The 27,736-nt window shown below is 55.7% G+C and overlaps 1 protein-coding gene across 1 annotated transcript in view; it reads left to right on the top strand.

Moving 5' to 3' along the window:
- The first annotated feature begins 3,459 nt into the window (after nucleotides 1–3,459).
- SCARA5 (scavenger receptor class A member 5) overlaps nucleotides 3,460–27,736 on the top strand; it is a 37,393-nt gene continuing 13,116 nt past the window's right edge. The window contains exons 1-5 of the mRNA XM_064707147.1: nucleotides 3,460–3,606; nucleotides 5,615–5,727; nucleotides 10,691–10,819; nucleotides 13,785–14,462; nucleotides 21,817–21,897. Coding sequence (XP_064563217.1) covers nucleotides 5,616–5,727; nucleotides 10,691–10,819; nucleotides 13,785–14,462; nucleotides 21,817–21,897 — 1,000 coding nt within the window. The 5' untranslated portion in view covers nucleotides 3,460–3,606; nucleotide 5,615. The remainder of the gene's footprint in view (nucleotides 3,607–5,614; nucleotides 5,728–10,690; nucleotides 10,820–13,784; nucleotides 14,463–21,816; nucleotides 21,898–27,736) is intronic.

Here is a 27,736-nt window from a genome sequence, read left to right as displayed (position 1 = left end):
TGCAGCGCCTGCCCTGGAGGTTTTTCCATAAAAATTCCAGCTCGGAGCCAGAGAGACATTCCTGAGGGAAAACGTCACCGGGAAAACCTTGGAAAGGGAAATTCGTCCTGGAAATTCCTCCTGGAATGGTCTCCATGGGTGGAAAGAAGGAAACCCAACCCCATTCCAAGGGCTGGGATCCTTCCCCGATCCCAGGGTGATCCAGCCCATGGCACATCCCAGGGATCCCGAGGATTTGGGATTTTTTTCCCAGGTCTGATCCGGCTTCTCCCACCCGGGATCCGGAGGTTTGGGATCAGCTTTGGAGCTCTGGGTGTCTTTTCCCGCCCCACATTCCCAAATAAAGGGCTCGGATCCACCACTGCTCCCACCTGGAGTTCCTCATCTCCGAGGGCTTTCCCCACCTCGGCAGTTCCAGAATTCCATGGAATCGTTTGAGCTGTGATGACACCAAAAGTCATTCCCGGCTCCGGAGCAGTTTTTATTCCATATTCATTATTTTTAATCCCTTTTTTCCTCCCTCATCCCACTTTTCCAGCAGAACCCAGAGGAGCGAGGCTGGAATCCAACCTGAAGCCACCACGGATGGAACAAATCCATGGATGGAAACTGAAGAGGAGGAAAAGCAACAAAATTCTGCTGGAATCTCCTGAAATCCAGGAAAATATTCCCAAATTCAGCTTTTCCTGGAGAAAAGAGAAATCCAGGCCCTTCCCTTCATCCCGGATTGCCATTCCCTGCTCCCGCAGAGCCAAGGCCGAAGGGCTTGGGATCATCCCAGACATTTCCCTCTGGCGCTCCGTGCCTCAGTTTCCCTGTGGGCGCAGCGGGATTTCCTGCTGGCCGGGAATTGGGAGCGGAAGGATGGAAATCCCCCGGAGCTGGGACACGGATCCGCCTCCTTCCCTCCGGGCCGGAATTCCAGGGAAAACTCCGCCCTTTTCCAAGGAGGCAACTTGGGGGGACGCTCCTGGGGATATTCCAGCCCCGGCTTCCCTCGGGAATGTTCCAGCCCCGATTTCTCCAGGCCCGGTTCCATTTCCCTGGAATATTCCAGCCCCGACTATCCCTCTCTCCATTCCCCCGGGAATATTCCAGCCCCGGTTCCCTATTTCCATTCCCCCGGGAATATTCCAGCCCCGATTCCCTCTCTCTCCATTTCCCGGGAATATTCCAGCCCCGACTATCCCTCTCTCCATTTCCCGGGAATATTCCAACCCCGATTCCCTCTCTCTCCATTCCCGGGAATATTCCAGCCCCGATTCCCCCTCTCTCCATTCTCGGGAATATTCCAGCCCCGATTCCCTCTCTCTCCATTTCCCGGGAATATTCCAGCTCCGATTCCCCATTTCCATTCCCCCGGGAATATTCCAGCCCCGACTATCCCTCTCTCCATTCCCGGGAATATTCCAGCCCCGATCCCGCCTGTCCATGACCGGATTTCCCCGGGAAATGCTCCTGTCTCAGTTCCCCCTGTCCCGTTTTCCCGGGAAATGCCCCTATCCTCGTTCCCCCGCTCCCGTTTTTCCCGGGGGTTGCTCCTGTCCCGTTCCTCCCGCGGGACGCTCCAGCTCCGCTTCCGCGTGTCCCGGTTCCCCCGGGAGATGTTCCCATCCCGGTTTCCCTTATCCCGTTTTCCCCGGGAGATGTTCCCGCCCCGTTTTTCCGGGGAGATGCTCCCAAACCGGTTTCCCCTATCCCGGTAACCCTGGGAAGTGCTTTGGTCCCGGTGCCCCCTGTCCCGGTCCCACCGGGAGACTCGCTTGTCCCGGTCCCTCCTGTGCGGGAATTCCCGGGAGATTCTCCTGTCCCGGTGCCCCCTGTCCCGGTCCCACCGGGAGATTCTCCTGTCCCGGTTGCCCCGGGAGTCGTTCCAGCCCCGTTTTTCCCGGAGGACGCTCCACGCCCGGTTCCCTCCTCCCCTGTCCCGGTGTCCCCAGGAGATTCTCCTGTCCCGGTTCGTCCTGTCCTGGTACCACCGGAGATTCTCCTGTCCCGGTCTCTCCTGTCTCGGTCCTACTGGGAGATTCTCCTGTCCCGGTTCCTACTATCCCGGTACTCCCGGAAGATTCTCCTGTCCTGGTTCCTCATATCCTGGTCCCCCCGGTACCGGTCTCCCCGGGAGTTTCTCCAGTCCCGGTCCCCCTATCCCGGTCCCACCGGGAGTTTCTCGTATCCCGGTTCGCCTGTCTCGGTTCGCCCTGTTCGGGTATTCCCGGGAGATTCTCCTGTCCCGGTTCCCCCTGTCCCGGTTCCCCCTGTTCGAGTATTCCCGGGAGATTCTCCTGTCCCGGTTCCCCCCATCCCGGTCCCACCGGGAGTCGTTCCAGCCCCGTTTTTCCCGGAGGACGCTCCACGCCCGGTTCCCTCCTCCCCTGTCCCGGTGCCCCCAGGAGATTCTCCTGTCCCGGTTCCCCCTGTCTCGGTACTCCCGGTAAATTCTCCTGTCCTGGTTCCTCCTATCCTGGTCCCCCCGGTACCGGTCCCACCTGGAGTTTCTCCTGTCACGGTCCCTCTGTCCCGGTTCCCCTGTCCCGGTACCCTCGGGGGATTCTCCTGTCCCGCTCCCACCGGGCTAATCTCCTGTCCCGGTTCGTCCTGTCCCGGTTCCACCAGGAGTTTCTCCTGCCCCGGTGCCCCGTGTTCCGGCGTCCCCAGGAGATTTTCCTGTCCCGATCCCCCTGTCCCGGTTCCCCCTGTTCGAGTATTCCCGGGAGATTCTCCTGTCCCGGTTCCCCCTGTCCCAGTTGCCCTAGAAGTCATTCCAGCCCCGTTTTTCCCGGAGGACGCTCCGTTCCCGGTTCCCCCCTCCCCTGCCCCGGTTCCACTGGGAGTTTCGCCTGTCCCGGTTCCCCCTGTCCCGGTTGCCCCAGGGGTTTTCCAGCCCCGTTTTTCCCGGAGGACGCTCCGTTCCCGGTTCCCCCCTCCCCTGCCCTGGTCCCACTGGGAGTTTCTCCTGTCCCGGTTCCCCCTGTCCCGGGTGCCCCAGGAGTTTTCCAGCCCCGTTTTTCCCGGAGGACGCTCCGTTCCCGGTTCCCTCCTCCCTTGCCCCGGTTCCATCGGAAGATTCTCCTGTCTCGGTTCCCCCGGTCCCGGTCCCACCGGGAGTCGTTCCAGCCCCGTTTTTCCCGGAGGACGCTCCGTTCCCGGTTCCCCCCTCCCCCGTCCCGGTTCCACTGGGAGTTTCGCCTGTCCCGGTACTACCGAGAGATTCTCCTCTCCCGGTTCCCCCTGTCCCGGTTGCCCCAGGGGTTTTCCAGCCCCGTTTTTCCCGGAGGACGCTCCGTTCCCGGTTCCCCCTCCCCTGCCCTGCCCCTCCCGCGGCCCGGGGCGGGCTCGGGGCGGCGGGGGCGGCCCCGGTGGGCGGGCGGGGGCGCGGGGAGCCCGGCCCCGCTCCGGTTCCGCCTACAAAGGGCTCGGGCCGGGCGGGCCCCGCTCACAGCGCCGGGACCCCGCGCCCATGGGCGGCTGCCGGGCCCCGCCGCCGCCCGGGGCGGCTCCTCGGCCTCCTCGGGCCCCGGTACCGGCCAGCGCCGGCGGGACACAGCCCGGGGACTGAGGGAAATCCCGGGAAGAGGCCGCGGGAAGCTCGGGAAATCCCGAAGGGTGAGCGGGGACGGGGCGGGGGGACACGGAGCGCCGGGAGGGGAGAGGGGTGGGCGGAGAGGGAGATGCTCCGGTTCTCCCGGGATGCTCCAGTCCCGAATTCCTCTGTCCCGGTTCTCCCGGGATGCTCCAGTCCCGAATTTCTCTGTCCCGGTTCTCCCGGGATGCTCCTGTCCCGAATTCCTGTGTCCCGGTTCTCCCGGGATGCTCCAGTCCCGAATTCCTGTGTCCCGGTTCTCCCGGGGGATGCTCCAGTCCCGAATTCCTGTGTCCCGGTTCTCCCGGGATGCTCCAGTCCCGAATTCCAGTGTCCCGGTTGTCCCAGGGGATGCTCCAGTCCCGAATTCCTGTATCCCGGTTCTCCCGGGATGCTCCTGTCCCGAATTCCTCTGTCCCGGTTCTCCCGGGATGCTCCAGTCCCGAATTCCTGTGTCCCGGTTCTCCCGGGGGATGCTCCAGTCTGAATTCCTGTCCCGGTTCTCCCGGGATGCTCCAGTCCCGAATTCCTGTCCCGGTTCTCCCGGGATGCTCCAGTCCCGAATTCCTGTGTCCCGGTTGTCCCGGGGGATGCTCCAGTCCCGAATTCCTGTCCCGGTTGTCCCAGGGGATGCTCCAGTCCCGAATTCCTGTATCCCGGTTCTCCCGGGATGCTCCTGTCCCGAATTCCTCTGTCCCGGTTCTCCCTGTCCCGGTGGCCCCGGTTCCTGTCCCTGCTCCTATCCCGGTTCTCCCTGTCCCCGTTTCCCCGGGGGAAGTTCCTGCCCCGAATCCCTGTAGGGGATTTCTGCCCCGGCATTCCCAGGGGATGCTCCTGTCTCGCTTTACCCTATCCCAGTTCCTACCCCAGATCCCCTGTCATGGTTCCTATCCCGGTTCCTATCACAGTTCCTATCCCTGTTCCTATCCTGGTTCTCCCTGTCCTGGTTCCTATCCCAGTTCCTATCCCAGTTCCTTTCCTGGTTCCCCCTATCCTGGTTCCTATCCCCATTCCCATCCCAGTTCCTACCCCAGTTCCTGTCCTGGTTCTCCCAGTCCCAGTTCCTATCCCAGATCCCTTATCCCAGTTCCTATCCCAAATCTCCTATCCTGGTTCCTATCCCAATTCTGATCCCAATTCCTGGTTCCTGTCCCAGATCCCCTATCCCAGTTCCTGTCCCGGTTCCTATCCCAGTTCCTATCCCCGATCCCCTATCCCAGTTCCTATCCCAGTTCCTATCCTGGTTCCTATCCCAGATCCCCTATCCCAGTTCCTCCAATCCCAGTTCCAATCTCAGTTCCTATCCCAGATCCCCTATCCCAGTTCCTCCAATCCCAGTTCCTGTCCCAGATCCCCTGTCCCAGTGTCCCGGGTCAATCTCCACCTGGAGTTTCTCCCTATCCCACTTCCCCCTGGACACTCCTGCCCCCATTCCCCATCCCCATTTCTGCGGGGAATTTGAGACCCCTCTGGAATTCCCGGATGGATTTTCCCCCTTGGAAGTGGGACTGGAGCTGGGAGTTCTGCTGGTGTAACTGGGGTGGGGGTGACAAAACCCCAGTGGCACCAAATTCCCAGGGAAAACAGAATCCATGGATCTGTGCCTGCCCCAAACCCCATCCAGCCTTTCCTGGGACACTGCCAGGGATTCTCTGGGAATTCCAGCCCAGCCAGGAATCCCTTCCCAAGATCCCACCATCCCAAGCTCCCCTTTCCCACTGGAAGCCATTCCCTGCCTCCTGCCCCTCCAGCCCTTGCCCAAATCCCAGCTCTCCTGGAGCCCCTTTGGGATGGGGAAGCGGCTCCAAGGATTCCCTGGATCCTTCCCTGATCCAGCTGCACATTCCCAGCTCTCCCAGCCCTGGAGCAGCTCCGTGTCCCGCTGATTTCGGGACCCCAATTCCAGCTGGGCTCTCACCTGCCCCATCCCCATCCCCATGCCAGAGCCAGGATTGGGATTGGGGTTTGGGATTTGGGATTGGGATGTGCCGAGGCCCAGCCCTGTGGGACATTCCCGTTTTTCTCCAGCAGGATGGAGAACAAGGCCGTGGATCTCCACACCTTCTCCGAGCGGGAGAACGGATCCGTCCTGGAGGAGCCCTTCGAGGGACGGAGCCTTTCCAAGCTGAACCTCTGCGAGCACGGTGAGCACCCCACCCGGGATTCTCCTCCGAATCCACCCCTGGATCCACGGCAGGATCCACCTGGGGATCTGCCTTGGGATTCACCCGGGCAGTGGATCCACTTTGGGATCTACCCCTGAATCCTTCTTGGGATCCACCACTGGATCGGCTTTGGGATCCACCTCTGGTTCCACCCCTGAGCCCACCTCTCAATCTGCTTTGGGATCCACCCCAGGATCCATCCATGGATCCACCTCCAGATCCGCCTCTGGATCCACCTCCAGATCCCTCCAGGATCCACCTCTGGATCCACCTCCAGATCCCTCCAGGATCCACCTCTGGATCCACCTCCAGATCCCCCCCAGATCCACTCCAGGATCCACCTCTGAATCTGCCTCCAGATCCACCCCAGATCCACCCTGGGGGTCACCTCAGGATCCACCCCTGCATCCACCTTCGGATCCAATGGAAGATCCACCTCTGGATCCACCTGGGGATCCACCTCTAGATCCACCCCTGAATTCACATTGGGATCCACCTGGGGATCCACATTGGGATCCACCTCTGGATCCGCCTCCAGATCCACCCCTGGATTCACATTGGGATCCACCTGTGGATCTGCATTGGGATCCACCTCCAGTTCCACCTCTGGATCCACCTGTGGATCTGCTTTGGAATCCACCCCAGGATCCACCTCTGGATCCACCTCCAGTTCCACCTCTGGATCCACCCTGGGATCCACCTCTGGATCTGTCTCCAGATCCATCCCAGATCCACCCCAGGATTCACCTCAAGATCCACCTTTGGATCCACCTCCAGATCCCCCCTAGATTCACCTCAGGATCCACCTCAGGATCTACCTTGGGGTCCATTTCTGGATCCACCTTGGGATCCACCCTGGATCCATGGTGGGAGTGGGAGCGCACAGATCTCCCAGGAAGGAGCTCCAGATGTGGTTCCTCTGGTGCAAGGATGAGCTCCCTGCTCAGCTCCGGGTTCCAGCCGGAATTCCCGACCCTGGGAATGGTGGATTCCGTGGTTGGAGCAGCACCGGGAGCTGTCCTGGCCCTTGCCCAGGTTGTCCAGGGATTCTGCAGCTCCTCCATCCCTGGGAATGTCCAAGAAAATGTTGGGATGCCCTGGGATGGTGGGAAGTGTCTCTGGGATGGGATTGAAGGTCCATGGATCCCATCCCAAACCATTCTGGGATTCTGGGATCAAGGACACTCAGGATCCATCCTGAGGGATTTTTATGGAATTTGGGGATGGAAAAGGGAAGGGAGACCCTTCCTGGAGTCCTGAATTCCCAGTGAAACCCCTGGATCCCAAAATTCCTTCTCAAGGAGGAGTCGGGATGGATCCAATGCCAGGCTGGGAGAGCTGGGAATGTGCAGCTGGATCAGGGAAGGATCCAGGGAATCCTTGGGACCTTTTCCAGAGGGAAAGGAGAGCTGGGATTTGGGCAAGGGCTGGAGGGGCAGGAGGCAGGGAATGGCTTCCAGTGGGAATTTTGGGATCTTGGGATGGTGGGATCTTGGGAAGGGATTCCTGGCTGGGAGGGTGGGGAGGGGCTGGCTGGGCTGGAAACATCCAGCTCCGGATAAATTCCTCCTGGGAATGCTGCAAGGGGCTCATGGAGGTGACTCCGAGGGGACCTGTGGGGGTAGGGACAGTTTTGGATCCAGAGGGAGAATTCCCCATCCAGGAGATCCCTGAGTGTTGATCCCATTCCCAAAATCCCTGCTCCTGCCTCTTCCCAGCTTCCCGATCCTGCTGTTCCCATCCCTTCCCACTGGGAAACCGCTGGAAAAGCCGGAGCCCCCCGGGACCGATCCCAGAATTCCCAGCAAATCCCTTGCCCTGGGAAAGGCTGGAGGTGCCTCCCTGGCTTTGGGGATTTGATGGGATTCTGGAATTCCAGATTCCCTGGAATTCTCGGGGCTCATCCCAAGGCGAGGCTGACCCTCCAGGGAACCCCATTCCCAAGGGAGAGGAAATTTCTGGGAAGGGACTGGAATAAAGTCACCCCTGAGGTTGGGACCACCCGGATCCCGCCGGAATTCGTGGAAAACTCCAACCGGGGGGCCGAGGATCCATCGGGAGCGCGATCCAAACCTTCTGCTGGCCCAGGAACGCCATTCCCGGACCTTTTCCAGGGTTTCGGGGACCCCAAATCCCCGAATCCCGCTTGTTTTCCTCCTCCCGCTCCCCGGAGCCTGGGCAGGGGCAGGAAATGTTCGCTTTTCCTTGGATCCCGGCCCTTTGCACGCTTCCAAGGGCCGGGAATGGGAGTGGGTGGATCGGGGCGCGCCGCCAGCTCCGCCCGGGCTGTCCCGGGAGCGGCTGCGAGTGCGAAATGTCAGGAAAACATCGGCGCCCTCCTCGAACCGCGGCTCCATCCCGGGAATTGCGGGGGGTGAGATCCAGCTGGAGCATCCCGGATCCCACCTGAGCCGCGTTCCCGCGGGATCCATCCCGGAGATCAATCCCAAAGCCGGGCTGGGTTCCGGGATCCGCCCGCCGTAACCCTTTCCCGGCTGGAGCCTTTTCCAGCCATCCCCGTTTTCCCGGGATGGACAAGGACAGGGATGGCGTGGGGGAGGGTCCCTGGAATTCTGGGATCCCCCCATCCAGGGGTTCCATCGCCGGAATTCCAGGGAGCAGCGAGATCCCACCTGGGCATTGCCCGGCAGGGATGGGCCAGGCTGGAGCTGGGAATTGCCATGGGATGGGATCCCAAATCCCAGTGGGAATGGGCCAGGCTGGAGCTGGGAATTGCCGTGGGATGGGATCCCAAATCCCAGTGGGAATTGGATCCCAAATCCCAGCAGGGAATGGGCCAGGCTGGAGCTGGGAATTGCCATGGGATGGGATCCCAAATCCCAGTGGGAATTGGATCCCAAATCCCAGCAGGGAATGGGCGAGGCTGGAGCTGGGAATTGCTCCTGGCCATGGGATGTGATGAGATTCTCAAATCCCAGTGGGAATGGGTCAGGCTGGAGCTGGGAATTGCCATGGGATGGGATCTCAAATCCCAGCAGGAATGAGATCCCAAAATCCCAGCAGGGATGGGATCCCAAATCCCAGCAGAGAATGGCCCAGACTGGAGCTGGGAATTGTTTCTGGCCATGGAATGGGATTCCAAATTCCAGTGGGAATGAGATCCCAAATCCCTGCAGGAATGGGTCAGGCTGGAGCTGGGAATTGCCGTGGGATGGGATCCCAAATCCCAGTGGGAATGGGTCAGGCTGGAGCTGGGAATTGCCATGGGATGGGATCCCAAATCCCAGTGGGAATGAGATCCCAAATCCCAGCAGGGAATGGGCGAGGCTGGAGCTGGGAATTGCCATGAGATGGGATCCCAAATCCCAGCGGGAATGAGATCCCAAATGCCAGCAGGAATGGGCCAGGCTAAGGCTGGGAATTGCCATGGGATGGGATCCCAAATCCCAGCGGGAATGAGATCCCAAAATCCCAGCAGGGATGGGTCAGGCTGGAGCTGGGAATCACCATAGCATGGGATCTCCCAGCAGGAGATGGGAATTTCCATGGGATGAAATTCCAAATCCCAGCAGGAATGAGAGTCCAAATCCCAGCAGGGTTGCTCCAGGCTGAGTCCGGCCGTGGATCGGGGCTGTCTCCATCCAGGAGGTTTGGATTTGGGATTCTCCTCTCCTGTGGGATGAGGGCATCTGGATTGGAGCCTCGGAGCTCCAAGGAGCACAAAACACCAGGATGGAGGCTCCAGGTGGGAATTCTGGGCTTTTCCTCCATCTTCCATTGGTGTCTCCTTGGAGAAACTCAGATTTGGGAAAGGGCAAATGGAGCTGGAGTGAAAATGCTGGGAAAAGCTGCTCCCAGAAATCCAGTGTTCTTGCCAGGATCCAACAGGGAATGCTTTAGGTGGGAAGAGATCTTCAAACTCATCCCATTCCATGGGCAGGGACAATTCCCATGATCCCAGAGTGCTCCAAGTCCATCCAACCTATCCTGGGACACTGCCAGGGATTCTCTGGGAATTCCAGCCCAGCCAGGAATCCCTTCCCAAGATCCCACCATCCCAAGCTCCCCTTTCCCACGGGAAGCCATTCCCTGCCTCCTGCCCCTCCATCCTTCATCCCAAATCCCAGCTCTCCTGGAGCCCCTTTGGGATGGGGAAGCGGCTCCAAGGATTCCCTGGATCCTTCCCTGATCCAGCTGCACATTCCCAGCTCTCCCATCCTGCCATTGGATCCAGCCCCATCCCGATTCCTCCTTAAGAAGGAATTTCGGGATCCAGGGGCTTCACTGGGAATTTGGGGCTCCAGGAAGGGTCTCCCTTCCCTTTTCCATCCCCAAATTCCATAAAAATCCCTCGGGATGGATCCCAAGCACCCTTGATCCCAGAATCCCAGAATGGTTTGGGATGGGATCCATGGACCTTCAATCTGATCCCAAGGATACCTCCCACCATCCCAGGGTGATCCAAATCCACCCTTGGGTGGTCCCAGGGATTCTCTGGGAATTCCAGCCCAGCCAGGAATTTCTTCCCAAGATCCCAAAATTCCCACTGGAAGCCATTCCCTGCCTCCTGCCCCTCCAGCCCTTGCCCAAATCCCAGCTCTCCTGGAGCCCCTTTGGGATGGGGAAGCGGCTCCAAGGATTCCCTGGAGCTCAGGGTTTTCCTTGGAGCTGCATCCCACGGGATTTGCCTGCTGGGAACCCCAGCCTGGATCCATCCCAGCAGCTCCAGAAGATCCCAGAATGGTTTTGGGTGGGATCCATGGACCTCCCATCCCATCCCACCCCATCCCAACACCTCCCACCATCCCAGGTGTCTCCAATCCCACCCAAACCCCATAAAAAACCCTGAAAAATTCCAAAAAAATACCCCCAAAAATCCCATTAAAAAACCCATCCCAAAAGTGAAGCCTCGGGGGTGATCCCAACCATTCCCACGGCATTCCAAGGCCTCCCTGACCCCGTGTCCCGCTCCCTCCCGCAGATCCCGGCCGCAGGATGAGGCCCTGGGGGTGCCGGGGCCGTGTGGGCTCCGTGGCGGCGCTGAAATATTCCGTGGTGGGACTTTACCTGCTGGTGCTCCTCATCCTGGTGGGAATCTTCATCCTGGCAGGTGAGGCTGGGCCTGGCGTGCTCCCGGGACTTCCAGGAGCTTCCATGGCCTTGGAATTCCTGCACGGGAGGGTTTTCCGGGTCATCCAGGGGGAGGGAAGGTCGGGATCCAGCTGGGAAAAGAACCCGAACAAAAATCCCGCCGAAAATCTATAAAAAACACGTAAAAACCCCCAAAGAACTCCAAAAAAAAATCCCCCCCCACCAAAATCCCAAAACTCCAAAAACCCATAAAAACCCCCAAAGAACTCCAAAAAAATCCCCCCCACCAAAATCCCAAAACCCCAAAACCCATAAAAACCCCCAAAGAACTCCAAAAAAACCCCCCCCCACCAAAATCCGCAAAACTCCAAAAACCCATAAAAAACCCCAAAGAACTCCAAAAAAATCCCCCCCACCAAAATCCCAAAACTCCAAAAACCCATAAAAACCCCCAAAGAACTCCAAAAAAATCCCCCCCACCAAAATCCCAAAACTCCAAAAACCCATAAAAACCCCCAAAGAACTCCAAAAAAATCCCCCCCCCACCAAAATCCCAAAACTCCAAAAACCCATAAAAACCCCCAAAGAACTCCAAAAAAATCCCCCCCAACAAAATCCCAAAACTCCAAAAACCCATAAAAAACCCCAAAAACTCCAAAAAATCCCCCCCACCAAAATCCCAAAACTCCAAAAACCCATAAAAACCCCCAAAGAACTCCAAAAAAAATCCCCCCCCACAAAAATCCCAAAACCCCATAAAAATCCCCAAAGTATTAAAAATATCCCCCCAAAAATCCTACACAAACCCATTAAAAAACCCCAAAGAATTCTAAAAAAATACCCCCAAAAACAAAATAAAAAAAAAAACCTAAAAACTCAAAGCCCCATAAAATCCCCCAAAGAATTCTTAAAAAGTTCCCCCAAAATCCCCAAAAAACCCATTTAAAATGCCAAAGAATTTGGAAAAAATCCTCCCAAAAACCCCCAAAACCCATAAAAAGAATTCTAAAAAATTCCTCCAAAACTTCCCCAAAAACCCCAAAACCCCATAAAAAATCCCAGAGGATTCTAAAAAAATACCCCCAAAAACCTAAAAAAACCCCCCAAAACCCTAAAAAAAACCCAAAAACCCATAAAAACCCCCAAATAACTCTAAAAAAGTTCCCCCCATAATACCCAAAAAAACCCATTAAAAACCCCTAAAGAATTTGAAAAATCCCCCCTCAAAAAACCATTAAAAAATCCCAACAAATTTTTAAAAATCCAAAAAAATCCTCCAAAAAACCTCCACGAACTCATTTAAAACGCCGAAGAACTTGGGAAAAAAATCCCCAAAAAATCCCCTCCAAAACCCAATAAAAAACCCCAAAAAACCTCATCACTCCCATCCAGCTGGGTTTTCCTGGGATAAGGACCATGGGATGCAGGCAGGGCGTTATCCTGGCACATTCCAGGGCTCCTGCCTCCCCTTTCCCAAATTTTGCTGAGTGCGGGGATGGCAAAGCCCCTTGGGAATGCCTGGAATTCCCAGCCAGCCCCTCGGCACAACCGTTTCCCTGAGGGAATTGTTCCGAATTCCAACCTCAACTTTCCCCCTTAGGGCTGTTCCCTCTGGTGGTTCGTAAATCACAACAAAATCCCAAATATCCTGAAGTTTTTCCCCAGGGAAATGTTTTTCCCTGTAGTTTTCCATCCTTCCCGTGGGATCTGTTCCACCTGAGCCCCACAATCCCTCAGATCCTTCCCAGGAATTCCGGGGATGAGCAGAGGGAACTGAACCCTGTGCTGTCCCAGGAGGAGAATCCCGGCTGGAATTCCGGGACAGACTCTGGGATTTGGGAACGGGGATTGGGAAGATTCCTGATTGCAGCTTGGACAGGGACAGGGGGAGGTGTCAGGGCTGGGATGGGGTGGGATTGAAGGTTCCTTCCCACCCAAACCATCCTGGAATCTTCTGGAGCTGCTGGGATGGATCCAGGCTGGAATTCTGTCCCAGCAGAGAAATCCCATGGGATGTGGCTCTGAGGGACAAAAAACAGGATCCAAGGAATCTTTGGAGCGGCTTCCCCATCCCAAAGAGGCTCCAGGAGAGCTGGAATTTGGGATGAAGGATGGAGGGGCAGGAGGCAGGGAATGGCTTCCAGTGGGAATTTTGGGAGCTTGGGATGGTGGGATCTTGGGAAGGAATTCCTGGCTGGGCTGGAATTCCCAGAGAATCCCTGGCAGTGTCCAAGGGTGGGTTTGGAGCACCCTGGGATGGTGGGAAGTGTCCCTGGGATGGGATTGAAGGTCCATGGATCCCATCCCAAACCATACCGGGATTCTGGGATCAAGGACACTCAGGATCCATCCCGAGGGATTTTTATGGAATTCAGGGATGGAAAAGGGAAGGGAGACCCTTCCTGGAGTCCCCCATTCCCAGAGAAATCCCTGGATCCCGAAATTCCTTCTCAAGGAGAAATCGGGATGGGGCTGGATCCAATGGCAGGCTGGGAGAGCTGGGAATGTGCAGCTGGATCAGGGAAGGATCCAGGGAATCCTTGGAGCCTTTTCCAGAGGGAAAGGAGAGCTGGGATTTGGGCAAGGGCTGGAGGGGCAGGAGGCAGGGAATGGCTTCCAGTGGGAATTTTGGGAGTTTGGGATTTTGGGATCTTGGGAAGGGATTCCTGGCTGGGCTGGGATTCCCAGAGAATCCCTGGCAGTGCCCCAGGAAAGGTCGGATGGGCTTGGATCACCCTGGGATGGTGGGAATTGTCCCTCTCCAGGTGGAACAGGATGAGCTTTATGGTTCCTCCCCACCCAAGCCATCCCAGGACCCTCCAGCCCTTCTCCAGCACCGCCCTCCTTCTCCAGCCTTGGATCCCTTGGATGGGGGAACCTTCTGGGCTGGGAACTTCCCCTGCAGGCACCGAGGAACCGGGAATGTCCCTGGTGAGGTCACCCCAGGGTCCCTCCTGACCTCCCCTCACCCTCCTCCTCCGCAGTGTCCCGGCCCCAGGCGTCCCCCGAGGAGCTGAAGGCGCTGCTGGGGAACGTCCAACGCCTCAACGAGACCCTCCGGGACCTTCAGCTGCAGCTGCTGCCGCGCCCGCCGCCGCAGGCCGACCTCCTGGAGCACGTCTGGAGGCTGCAGGACCTCCTGCAGAACCACTCGGACTCGCTGCTGCAGCTCTCGGGCTCGCTGCAGAGGCTGCAGGCGCTGCTGCGGGCGCTGCAGAGCCAGGCCGGACAGACGGACAGCTCGCTGTCGCGGCTGCGGGACTCGCTGGGCCAGCAGAGCGACGCGGCCCAGCTGGAGCTGTCGCGGCTCTGGGTGGAGGCCAACGGCAGCCGGCTGCTCCTGGAGCACCAGCAGCACCTCCTGGGACACCTGGGCGGGCGGCTGGAGGCGCTGGGCGAGCAGGCGGCGGCGCTGGGCGCGGCGCTGGACTCCCTGAACCGCAGCTGCTCCTACGAGCTGCGCCTGCAGCGATCGCGGCTCCGGGACCTGCAGGGGCTCCTGGGCAACGCCAGCGCCGACGGGCGCAGGATGAGGGCGGCGCACGGGGCCATGGAGAGGCAGCTGAGGCTGGAGCTGGCCCTGCTCAACAACGTCACCGAGGAGCTGCGCATGAAGGACTGGGAGCACTCCGTGGCGCTGAGGAACATCTCCGTGATCCGGGGTGAGTGCGTGGTGGGAATGCTGCAGAACATCTCTGTAATCCAGGGTGGGAACATTCCAGAACATCTCCGTGATCCGGGGTGAGTGCGTGGTGGGAATGCTGCAGAACGTCTCCGTGATCTGGGGTAAGTAGTGGGAACATCTCCGTGATCCGGGGTGAGTGAGTGGTGGGAATGCTGCAGAACATCTCCATAATCAAGGGTGGGAACATTCCAGAACATCTCCCTGATCCGGGGTGAGTGAGTGGTGGGAATGCTGCAGAACATCTCCGTGATCTGGGGTGAGTGGTGGGAACATCTCCGTGATCCGGGGTGAGTGCATGCTGGGAACATTCCAGAACATCTCCGTGATCCGGGGTGAGGGCATGGTGGGAACATTCCAGAACATCTCGATAATCCAGGGTGGGAACATTCCAGAACATCTCTGTGATCCGAGGTGAGTGCATGGTGGGAACGATCTGGAACATCTCTGTGATCCGGGGTGGGAACATTCCAGAACATCTCTGTGATCTGAGGTGAGTGCATGGTGGGAATGCTGCAGAACGTGTCCATGATCTGGGGTGAGTGGTGGGAACATCTCCGTGATCTGGGTGAGTGCATGGTGGGAATGATCTGGAACATCTCCGTGATCCGGGGTGGGAACATTCCAGAACATCTCCGTGATCCGGGGTGAGTGCGTGGTGGGAACATTCCAGAACATCTCTGTGATCCGGGGTTAGAACATTCCAGAACATCTCTGTGATCCGGGTGAGTGAGTGGTGGGAACATTCAGAACATCTCCATAATCAAGGGTGGAAACATTCCAGAACATCTCCGTGATCTGGGTGACTGCATGGTGGGAATGCTGCAGAACATCTCCGTGATCTGGGGTGAGGGGTGGGAACATCTCCCTGATCCGGGGTGAGTGCGTGGTGGGAACATTCCAGAACATCTCCATAATCAAGGGTGGGAACATTCCAGAACATCTCCGTGATCCGGGTGAGTGAGTGGTGGGAACATCTCCGTGATCCGGGGTGAGTGAGTGGTGGGAACATTCCAGAACATCTCCATAATCAAGGGTGGGAACATTCCAGAACATCTCCGTAATCCAGGGTGGGAACATTCCAGAACATCTCCATGATCCGGGGTGAGTGCGTGGTGGGAATGCTGCAGAACGTCTCCGTGATCTGGGGTGAGTGGTGGGAACATCTCCGTGATCCGAGGTGAGTGCATGCTGGGAACATTCCAGAACATCTCCGTAATCCAGGGTGGGAACATTCCAGAACATCTCTGTGATCCGAGGTGAGTGCATGGTGGGAACGATCTGGAACATCTCTGTGATCCGGGGTGGGAACATTCCAGAACATCTCTGTGATCCGGGTGAGTGAGTGGTGGGAACATTCCAGAACATCTCCGTGATCCGGGGTGGGAACATTCCAGAACATCTCCGTGATCCGGGGTGAGTGAGTGGTGGGAACATTCCAGAACATCTCCATAATCAAGGGTGGGAACCTTCCAGAACATCTCTGTGATCCGAGGTGAGTGCATGGTGGGAACGATCTGGAACATCTCCATGATCCGGGGTGGGAACATTCCAGAACATCTCCATGATCCAGGGTGAGTGAGTGGTGTGGAAGGCTGTGGAACATCTCTGTGATCCGGGGTGGGAACATTCCAGAACATCTCCGTGATCCAGGGTGAGTGGTGGGAACATCTCCATGATCCGAGTGAGTGAGTGGTGGGAACGCTGTGGAACATCTCTGTGATCCGGGTTGAGTGGTGGCAATGCTCTGGAACATCTTGGGGTGAGTGGTAGGAACACTCCAGAACATCTCCGCAATCTGGGGTGAGTGGTGGGAACATCTCCGGAACATCTCCGTGATCCAGGGTGAGTGGTGGGAATGATCTGGAACGGATCTGGGGTGAGTGGTGGGAACGCTGTGGAACATCTCCGTGATGAGGGGTGAGCGGTAGGAACACTCCAGAACATTTCTGTGATCCAGGATGAGTGGTGGGATGGGGAGTGGTCCCCATGGGATGTGTCTGTGGGTGCTCAGGGATTGGAGAATCCCTGGATTCTCCAGTTGGAGAGCAGCTCCAGGGGAGTTGTTGAGGTTGGAAAGGCTCTCCAAGGTCGTGGAGTCCGTCTGGTCACCCCCACTGATCCACGTCCCCCCAAATCCAAGTGGATTTTAATCCCACCAGGGATGGGGATTTCAAACTGCCCTGGGCCTGTTCCAACATTTCACAGCCCTTTCCATGAAGGAATTGTTCCCAATATCCAACTAAACCTTCTCTGGCGCAGCCTGGGGCCGTTTCCTCATCCCATTTCTTGTTTCTCGGGAGCAGATCCCAACTCCCAACCAGCTCCAACTGCTCATGGAGACATGGAGAGGGAAAAGGTCCCCCCTGAGCCTCCTTTTCTCCAGGCTGAGCCCCTTCCCAGCTCCCTCAGCCTCTCCTGGGGCTCCATTCCCTTCCCAGCTCCCTCAGCCTCTCCTGGGGCTCCATTCCCTTCCCAGCTCCCTCAGCCCCTCCTGGGGCTCCATTCCCTTCCCAGCTCCCTCAGCCCCTCCTGGGGCTCCATTCCCTTCCCAGCTCCCTCAGCCCCTCCTGGGGCTCCATTCCCTTCCCAGCTCCGTTCCCTTCCCTGGACACGCTCCAGCCCCTCCAGGTCTCTCCGGTCAGGAAGGTTCCAGATCCATCCCCACTCAGGTGTCTCCATGCCCTTGGACTCTCCAAATATTCCCCATCCATGGTTTGGAAGGAAGCTCCCAAGGTTCCCTCAAAGCTGCCAGGAAAAACCAACCTCCCCCATTCCATCTTCTCTTCATTTCCCACCCTCAGCCCTTCCCAAATCCTGGAATTGTTGGGGCGGGAAGGGCCCTTAAATCCCATCCTGTTCCAACTCCAACACCTCCCACCTGCAGGAGATGTTCCACAGCATTCCCACCACTCACCCCGCATCACAGAGACGTTCCGGAACATTCCCACCACTCACCCTGGATCACGGAGATGTCCCAGGTTGCTCCCAGCCTGGCCTTGGACACTTCCAGGGATCCAGGGGCAGCCCGAGTTTCTCTGGGAATGTCGTGCCAGGGAGGAGGAAATCCATGGAGAAACCCAGGAGATCCCAGTGGGAGCTCCAGGGAGGAGCAGGAGGTTGGGAGCAGCTCCTGCCCCGCATTCCACCTGTTCCCACGGGCTGTTGCTCATTCCTGATTCTTCCAGCTGGAATTCCAGGATCCCACTCCAGATCCCACTCTAGATCCCATCCGGATCCCACTCCAGATCCCACGGATTCCTACAGAGCATTCCCAGATCCCAATCCCAGATCCATTTAAACACATCCCTGCCCTTCCTGCCCCTTTTCCAGCTCCCAGAGCCCTGCCTGGGTCTCAGCTTCCCGAGTTCCCGGCTTTTAGGATTTCTCGGAAAACAGATCCCAGTCCTCGCCCTGGATGGGTGGGAATGACCCTTCCCGGCCTCTCCCTGCCCTGTTTTCTTTCATCCCAGGAATTTTTTTTCCTCCATAATTTTTCTCTTCAAATTCCTCCTTCCCGGTGTTTTGTGTCCTGATTATTTTCAGCTTTTGGGATTTGAGCCTTTGCAGGATGAGGGATGTATTTTGCTGGAATTCCAGCTGGAATCCCAAGGCCAGGGAATTCCAGTGCCAAGTGCCAAGGCACTTGTTCCCCTTTTTCCAGCTGCTGAGCTGCAGGGGATGGATGTGGTGGATCCCCAGGAGCTCCAGGAGATCCATCCCTCTGGAATACCAACAGCTCCTGGGGTGCTGCCCCTCATCCCGGGGGACCCTGGCTCCCGATCCCTGGTTTTGGGATGTTTTGGGATGTTTTGGGATGCTGGGATCACCCTGCCCCAATCACTTCGATATTTCCCTATTTCCCCACTCTGGGATCCTGCTTTTCCCTCCCCATCCGTGGGAATGACGTCACCTGCTCTGGGATGAAGCCACCAAGGGTGGGACCCATCTCGGAGCCCTGGAATCGCGTTATCCCAAACCAGACCCCTCCCCGAGGGCCGGCACCGGATTTATCAGCCCTGACACATTCCTGGCATCCCAAACTTCCCTCTCCTCCCATCCCATGGATGATTCCTGGGGCCTCGTGCCCAGCTGGATCCATCCCAGCTCCAGATGTCCTTGGGTGAGTCCGTCCTGTTCCCGGCTGGATTTGGCCGAGCCATTCCCTGCCTGCCCGGGGGGGCCTTTTCCTTCTCCCCAAATCCTCGGCTGTCCTGGATCCTGGAATTGGGCGGTGGCAGCTTGGGAAGGGTCCCCAGGCTCCTCCCCAGCATCCAAGGATTGCTCCGAGCACCTCCCATCCCATGGCTGGGGAAGGACAACACGGAGGAGTTTTGGGAATTTTGGGAGTTTTTGGTGACTCCTGTTTTGGGAGAATTCCTGGGATTTGCTCAGTGGATCCCTGGGTGGGATCAGATCCCAAAGGTGACGGGACAGTCCCATCCCTCAGGAAACGCCTCATCCCTCTGGGATTGGAGGGTGGCAAGCAGGAATGGGATTTCCCAGGTGTGACCCTCAGGAGTTGTGGGATGGGAAAAGCTGGGAATGCTCCAGAGCCTCTCCCAGCCAACATTCCCGGTTTTCCTCCAGCCCAGCTGCTCCCTGGGTCCTGTCCTAAGAGCTGCTCCTGGGATGGGACCGTCCCCAGGAGCATTCCAGAAAATCTGTGGCTGCTCCATCCCTGGAAGTGCCCATCCCAAGGATCTGGGTCCATCCTAAGGATGTGGGGACCATTCCCAAGGGTCTGGGGTCCATCTCAAGGGTCTGGGGTCCATCCCCAGGATCCAGAGTCCCTTCCCAGGATCTGGGGTCTGTCCTTGGGATCTGGAGTCCATCCTTTGGACCTGGGGTCCATTCCCAGGATCTGGGGTCCATTCCCAGGATCTGGAGTCCATCACAAGGGTCTGGGGTCTATCCTGGGGATCCAGAGTCCATTCCCAGGATCTGGGGGGCATCCTCGGGATCTGGGGTCAATTTCCAGGTTCTGGGGTCCATCCCAAGGTCTGGGGTCCATCCCTGGGATCTGAGGTTCAGTCCCAGGATCCGGTGTCCATCCCTGGGATCTGGAGTCCATTCTTTGGATCTGGGGTCCATCCCTGGGATTCAGAGTCCATCCCTGGGATCTGGGGTCCATCCCTGGGATTCAGAGTCCATGCCTGGAATCCAGAGTTCATCCCCGGGATCCAGAGTCCATTCCTGAGATCCAGAGTCCATCCTTTGAATCTGGGGTCCATCCCTGGGATCAGGGGTCTATCCCAAGGGTCTGGGATCCATCCCTGGGATCTGGAGTCCATTTTCAGGATCCAGAGTACATTCCCAGGATTCGGGGTCCATTCCCAGGATCTGTAGTCCATCCCTGGGATCTGGTGTCCATCCCTGGGATCCAGAGTCCATTCCTGAGATCCAGAGTCCATCCTTTGAATCTGGGGTCCATCCCTGGGATCTAGGGTCCATCTCCAGGATCTGAGGTCCATCCCTGGGATCTGGGGTCTATCCCAAGGGTCTGGGATCCATCCCTGGGATCTGGAGTCCATTTCCAGGATCCGTAGTCCATGCCCAGGATTTGGGGTCCATTCCCAGGATCTGTAGTCCATCCCTGGGACCTGGTGTCCATCCCTGGGATCCAGAGTCCATTCCTGAGATCCAGAGTCCATCCTTTGAATCTGGGGTCCATCCCTGGGATCTAGGGTCCATCTCCAGGATCTGAGGTCCATCCCTGGGATCTGGGGTCTATCCCAAGGGTCTGGGATCCATCCCTGGGATCTGGAGTCCATTTCCAGGATCCGTAGTCCATGCCCAGGATTTGGGGTCCATTCCCAGGATCTGTAGTCCATCCCTGGGATCCAGAGTCCATTCCTGGGACCTGGTGTCCATCCCTGGGATCCAGGGTCCATTCCGAGGATCTGGAGTCCATTCCCGGGATCCAGAGTCCATCCCTCATCCCCTCAGCCCCTGGAGCTGTTCATTCCCTGGCAAAGAGACAGCCAGGGCCAGTAATTCCAAGTTTCCCATCATCCTTTCCTATCCCAAACCATCTCCAGTTGGGATGTTTCCCAACCTCGACGTGGTTCAGGATCCCACTGCGGATCCCACTCCAGATCCCACGGATTCCTACAGAGCATTCCCAGATCCCAATCCCAGATCCATTAAAACACATCCCTGCCCTTCCTGCCCCTTTTCCAGCTCCCAAAGCCCTGCCTGGATCTCAGCTTCCCAAATTCCCGGCTTTTGGGATTTCTCGGAAAACAGATCCCAGTCCTCGCCCTGGATGGGTGGGAATGACCCTTCCCGACCTCTCCCTGTCCTGTTTTCTCTCATCCCAGGAATATTTTTTCCCCCTCATTATTTTTCTCTTCAAATTCCTTCTTCCCGTTGTTTTGGCTCCTGATTGTTTTCAGCTTTTGGGATTTGAGCCTTTGCAGGATGAGGGACAAAACCCGGGATTGGGATTCTGTGCATTCCTGGGATTTCATCAAAATCCCGCTGTCAATCCTCTCCTCAAGGATCATCTCCAGAATTCCCAGAGGATCATCCCAGCTGGACAAATGGAAATTGTCCCTGTCCCTGGATGATCCTTAAAATCCTTTCCAACCCCCAAACTTCCAGAATCCTATGAACATTCCCAAAATCCGTATTTTCCCTGATTTCTTGCAATTATTTCATCGGGAATGTCCTGGCTTTTGGTCCAAAGGAAAATTCCCGGATTCGTGCTCAAGGTGGAGCTTCCAGGTGAATTTTCCTGACACTTGGAGCCAAAAAGTTGGTGGGATCCAGCTTGGAATTTCGGATCCACAAATCCCGGGAGTTTAAAATCATGGAAAACTGCTTTGTCCCAGCTTTGTTCCCACGTTTCTCAGTGATCCTGAATCTTCTGGAGCTCCTGCTGCACATTCCCGACTCTGGGATGTGATCCTGGAGCTCCTGGATCTCTTGGAGCTCCTGCTGCACATTCCCAATGCTGGGATATGATCCTGGATCTCCTGGAGCTCCAGCTCCACATTCCCGACTCTGGGATGTGATCCTGGATCTCCTGGAGCTCCTGCTGCACATTCCCGACTCTGGGATGTGATCCTGGATCTCCTGGGTCTCCTGGTGCACATTCCCAATGCTGGGAAGTGATCCTGGATCTCCTGGAGCTCCTGCTGCACATTCCCGACTCCGGGATGTGATCCTGGTTCTCCTGGAGCTCCTGCTGCACATTCCTGACTCCAGGATGTGATCCTGGATCTCCTGCTGCACATTCCCGACTCCGGGATGTGATCCTGGATCTCCTGGAGTTCCTGCTGCACATTCCTGGCTCCGGGATGTGATTCCCGCTCTCCGTTGTGTTCCAGGGCCACCGGGACCCAAAGGAGACCGAGGCACGGAGGGGATGGAGGGGGAGCCCGGCCTGCCCGGCCTGCCCGGGCTCCGAGGTAAGGAAAACATTCCCGGTGTCCATAAAACCCTTCCCAAACCCCATCCTGAAATATCCCGGCTGATCCAAACCCACCGGGACAGCCCCCGGCGATCCCCGCCCATCCCTTGGGATGTCCCAGCTCCTGAGGGACACCAGGATGGATCTGCTCTCCTGGATCCCGGAACATCCATCCTGGAGGGAAAAACCTCACGGCCCGCCCGGCTCCAGGAAATCCGTGCTGATATTCCCAGATTTCCAGGGTGTCCCAGCCAGGCTGGAGCAGGAATTGGCCACCCCATTCCCAAACGGAGCTTTCCAAGGCACCAGGGCTGGAATTGCTGCTGGATCCCTCTGGCAGATCCCAGGAACCCATCAGAGGGGCCTTGGCTCCGAGATTTTTCCAGAATTTTCTTTTTCTAACATCAGCAGTTCCAATTTCTCCACCTCCTCTTCTTAATTCCATTGTTTTGGGGAGGAATTCCATTGGAAGCCACCAGATGACATTCCCACCCTGAGGAAGACTTGGCTCCAGCTGTTTCTGGTTTGAAGGAAACCTGGGAATGCTGCTCTGCTTCCAAGGGCTGGGAATGGCACGAAGCAGGGCAGGATCCCCCCAGGGACGACTTTGTCCCGTGGAGGTGACGGGATCCATCCTGCCGGGAGCAGGGATCCGCTGGGATCCCACAGGATGGAGCTCCAGGACCAGGACCAGAGCCAGATCCAGACCAAGACCAAGACCGAGATCCAGACCCAGACCCACACCCGGATCCGGATCCAGATCCAGACCCAGATGTGGATCCAGATCCAGATCAAGGCCCAGGACCAGACCCAGACCCAGACCCAGACCAAGATCCAGATCCAGATCCAGACCCAAATCCAGACCCAGATCCAGACCCAGACCCAGATCCAGACCCAGACCCAGACCCAGACCCAGATCCAGATCCAGATCCGGGTCTGGGTCCAGGTCCAGACCCACACCCGTGTTGAGATCAAGACCCAGACCCACATCGAGATCCAGATCCAGATCCTGACCCAGTCCCAGGTCCAGACCCAGACCCATATTAAGATCTAGACACAGATCTGGGTCTGGGTCGAGATCCAGATCCAGGTCTGGATCTGGGTCCAGGTCCAGGTCCAGGTCCAGGTCCAGGTCCAGGTCCAGACCCACACCCATGTTGAGATCCAGATCCAGATCCAGATCCAGATCCAGACCCTGATCCAGATCCAGATCCAAATGTGGATCCAGATCCAGATCCAGATCCAGACCCAGACCCAGACTCAGACCCAGATCCAGACCCTGACCCAGATCCAGATCCGGGTCTGGGTCCAGGTCCAGACCCACACCCATGTTGAGATCAAGACCCAGACCCACATCGAGATCCAGATCCAGATCCAGGACCAGACCCAGACCCATATTAAGATCTAGACACGGATCTGGGTCCGGGTCGAGATCCAGATCCAGGTCTGGATCTGGGTCCAGGTCCAGGTCCAGGTCCAGGTCCAGGTCCAGGTCCAGACCCACACCCATGTTGAGATCCAGATCCAGATCCAGATCCAGATCCAGACCCTGATCCAGATCCAGACCCAGACTCTGATCCAGACCCAGATCCAGACCCAGACCCAGACCCAGACCCAGATCCAGATCCGGGTCTGGGTCCAGGTCCAGGTCCACACCCAGGTCCCGGTCCAGACCCACACCCGTGTTGAGATCAAGACCCAGACCCAGACCCAGATCCAGATCCAGATCCAGGTCCAGGTCCAGGTCCAGACCCACACCCATGTAGAGATCCAGACCCAGACCCAGACCCAGATCCAGATCCAGATCCAGGTCCAGGTCCAGGTCCAGACCCACACCCATGTAGAGATCCAGACCCAGACTCACATCCAGATCCAGATCTAGACCCAGATTCAGACCCAGACTCAGACCCAAATCCAGCCCCAACCATTCCAATCCACGCCTGGAATCCTCTGCTCCAAGGATTCTGAGGCCCTGTGACCTTGCTGGGGCTGCTTTGGGCTCAAACCCTGGGATTTTGGGATCGCTCCTTCCCCGGCCCAGCCCAGCGAGGCAGAGCCAGCCTGGAAATCCGATCTGCCTGGGCCAGCCCCTCCAGCTGCCCCCGTTCCTGCTCCCTCCAGCTGGAATTTCTGGCACTGACGGACTCGTGGCTGTTTTTCTTGGGTGTAACAACCCTCGGAATTGTATTGGCTCTTTTCCTCGGTTTTCCTTTTTTTTTGTTCCCCTTCTTTTTCTTGTTCAAACAGAAAAACAAAGCAATCCCAGGAGGGTTCACCTTCGGGAAGAGCCACGATTTTTAGGTCTTTTCCTGGAGTTTTTCGGGATGCAGGCACCACCCTTTGGATCTGAGAAGGTCGGGTTCAGGTGTATCCCTGGAAAATCCCATTTTTCATGGAAAATCCCCTTTTCCATGGAAAATCCACCCTCCTGTCCCTGCCCCACAGAAATCCAGGTCCTGATCCCTCCTGGGGATGGACACAGCAGGGAAGGATCGGAGCTGGGGATAATCCCGGCTGGAATTCCTCCTGGAGGATTTTTTCCCTCCTAAACCAGAGGAAAATCGTGGCAAAGTTTGGAAAAGCCCGGCGCAGGCAGGTCGGGAGCAGCGGTGCCCAGGGAATCCAGGGCTCCCTCCATGGGGACAGACCAGGCTTAGATCCTGGTGGAGCTTCGGATCCAAGCCCGGCTCAGGTTTGGGATGAATCCCTGCTGGATCCATCCCGTGGGATCATCCCCAGGTCCCAGCAGATCCTGTCTCCAGCACAGGGTCCCTCCCTCCACCCTGGAGCCAGACCTGGATCCAGGTCCAGGACCAGATGCAGGTCCAGCTCCAGAGCCAAGGCCAGATTTCAGATCCAGACCCAGATACAGGTCCAGTTTCAGGACCAGAATCAGGTCCAGGATCAGATCCAGATTTCAGATCCAGACCCAGATCCAGGTCCAGTTTCAGGACCAGGATCAGGTCCAGGATCAGATCCTGGGTCCAGGTCCAAACCCAAGTTCAGATTTCAGATCCAGACCCAAGTCCAGGGACTCAGGACCTGATTCAGGCCCCAGAACCAGATCCAGGATCAGATCCACCACTGGATCCAGGTCCAGACCCAAGTCCAGATCCAGACCCAGATCCAGGTCCAGGTCCAGACCCAAGTCCAGATTTCAGATCCAGATCCAGGTCCCAGTCCAGTTTCAGGATCAGATCCACAACTGGATCCAGGTCCAGACCCAAGTCCAGATCCAGACCCAGAGCCAGGTCCAGTTTCAGGATCAGAATCAGGTTCAGGGCCAGATTCACAGCTGGATCCAGGTCCAGGTCAAGGTCCAAGATCAGAACCAGATCCAGTTCCAGGACCAGGATCAGGTTCATGACCAGATCCAGATCCAGATCCAGGACTGGATCCAGGTCCAGGACCAGGAGCAGATCCAGATCTGGGTCCAGGACCAGGACCAGGACCAGGACCAGGACCAGGACCAGGACAAGGAGCAGGACCAGATCTGGGTCCAGGACCAGGTCCACGTCTGGGAGCAGATCCAGGTCCAGGTCCAGGACCAAGAGCAGATTCAGATCTGGGTCCAGGACCAGGACCAGATTCAGGTCCAGGACAAGGAGCAGGACCAGATCTGGGTCCAGCCCCAGGTCCACGTCCAGGAGCAGATCCAGGTCCAGGTCCAGGTCTGGGAGCAGATCTAGATCCAGGACCAGGACTAGGAGCAGATCCAGATCTGGGTCCAGGTCCAAATCTGGGAGCAGATCCAGCTCTGGGTCCAGGTCCAGGAGCAGATCCAGATTCAGGTCCAGGAGCAGATCCAGATCTGGGTCCAGATCCAAGTCCAGGCGCAGATCCAGATTTGGGTCCAGGTCCAGATCCAGGTCCAGGTCCAGGTCCAGATCCAGGTCCAGATCCAGGTCCAGGTCCAGGTCCAGGTCCAGATCCAGGTCCAGGTCCAGGTCCAGGTCCCACATGGATGGAGGTCACCTCCAAGGTTTGGATGTGTCCCCTGTGAAGGAATTCCCAAACTCCAGCCCAATCCCCACCTCCCAGAGGTGGGGAATGCTCACCCCAGGGTGTTCCATCTGCCTCCTTCTCCACCAAGCATCCACCCCCTTGGACAACACGGATCCTGGAGACCTGGGGCTCACGGGGGGCACATCCCAATTCCTCGGGGTGGATCCTGGTTTCCCTCCCTTGATCTCCAGCTTTGGAGCCCAATTTGGCTCCATCCCAGCCTACGGATGCTCAGGAATTCCTTAGCACCCGGATAAATCCATCCTGGATCCCAGGGAAGCGCGGGATGGGACTGTAAGAGCTGAAATGAGGGATGCGGGACTCCAGGCATTTTTCCCCCGTTATTTTTCCATTCAAATTCCTCTTTCCCATTGTTTTGGCTCCTGATTGTTTTCAGCTTTTGGGATTTGAGCCTCTGCAGGATGAGGGATAAAATCTGGGATTGGTTGCAAATGCATTATATACTTTTGTTTACAATGCATTATATACTTTTCTTTTGGTTGCATTGCATTATATACTTTTTTGGTTACAGTGCATGATATATTTTTCTTTTGGCTACAAATGCATTACATACTTTTCTTTTGGTTACCATATATTCTATACTTTTGGTAACAATGCTTTAAATATTTTTCTTTTGGCTACAAATCCTTTACATATTTTTCTTTTGATTACATTGCATTATATACTTTTCTTTTGGTTACAATGCATTATGTATTTTTCTTTTGGTTACAATGCATTGTAAATTTTTCTTTTGGTTACAATGCATTATATACTTTTCTTTTGGCTACAATACAATATATACTTTTCTTTTGATTACAATGCATTATATATTTTTCTTTTGATTACAATGCATTACAAACTTTTCTTTTGGCTACAAATGCATTATCATATTTTTCTTTTGATTACAATGCATTGTAAATTTTTCTTTTGGTTACAAATGCATGATATGCTTTTGTTTACATTGCATTGCGTTATGTATTTTTCTTTTGATTACAATACGTCATATACTTTTCTTTTGATTACAATTCATTACATACTTTTCTTTTGGCTACAAATGCATTATCATATTTTTCTTTTGGTTACAATGCATTATGTATTTTTCTTTTGGTTACAATGCATTATGTATTTTTCTTTTGATTACAATGCATTATATATTTTTATTTTGGCTACAAATGCAGTATATACTTCTGGTTACAATGCATTATATATTTTTGTTTTGGTTACAATGCATTATGTATTTTTCTTTTGGTTGCAATGCATTATATATTTTTCTTTTGATTACAATTCATTACATACTTTTATTTTGATTACAATGCATTATATACTTTTCTTTTGGTCACAATGCATTACATACTTTTCTTTTGGCTACAAATGCATGATATATTTTTCTTTTGGTTACAAATCCTTTATATATTTTTCTTTTGGTTACAATGCTTTATATATTTTTCTTTTGGCTACAAGTGCATTATATACTTTAATTTTGATTACAATGCATTATATATTTTGCTTACATTGCATTGTATATTTTTCTTTTGGTTCCAATGCATTCTATACTTTTCTTTTGGTGACAATGCATTATATATTTTTCTTTTGATTACAATGCTTTATATATTTTTCTTTTGGCTACAAGTGCATTATATACATTAATTTTGATTACAATGCATTATATATTTTTCTTTTCCTTACATTGCATTGTGTATTTTTCTTTTGGTTCCAGTGCATTCTATACTTTTCTTTTGGTCACAATGCATTATATACTTTTCTTTTGGTTACAAATCCTTTATATATTTTTCTTTCGGTTACATCGCATTATGTATTTTTCTTTTAGTTAC

Source organism: Zonotrichia leucophrys, chromosome 3 (assembly GCF_028769735.1).
Source record: "Zonotrichia leucophrys gambelii isolate GWCS_2022_RI chromosome 3, RI_Zleu_2.0, whole genome shotgun sequence".
Taxonomy (NCBI): domain Eukaryota; kingdom Metazoa; phylum Chordata; class Aves; order Passeriformes; family Passerellidae; genus Zonotrichia; species Zonotrichia leucophrys.
Note: the sequence above shows the minus strand (reverse complement) of the source record. Positions and strands in the feature narration are given on the sequence as shown.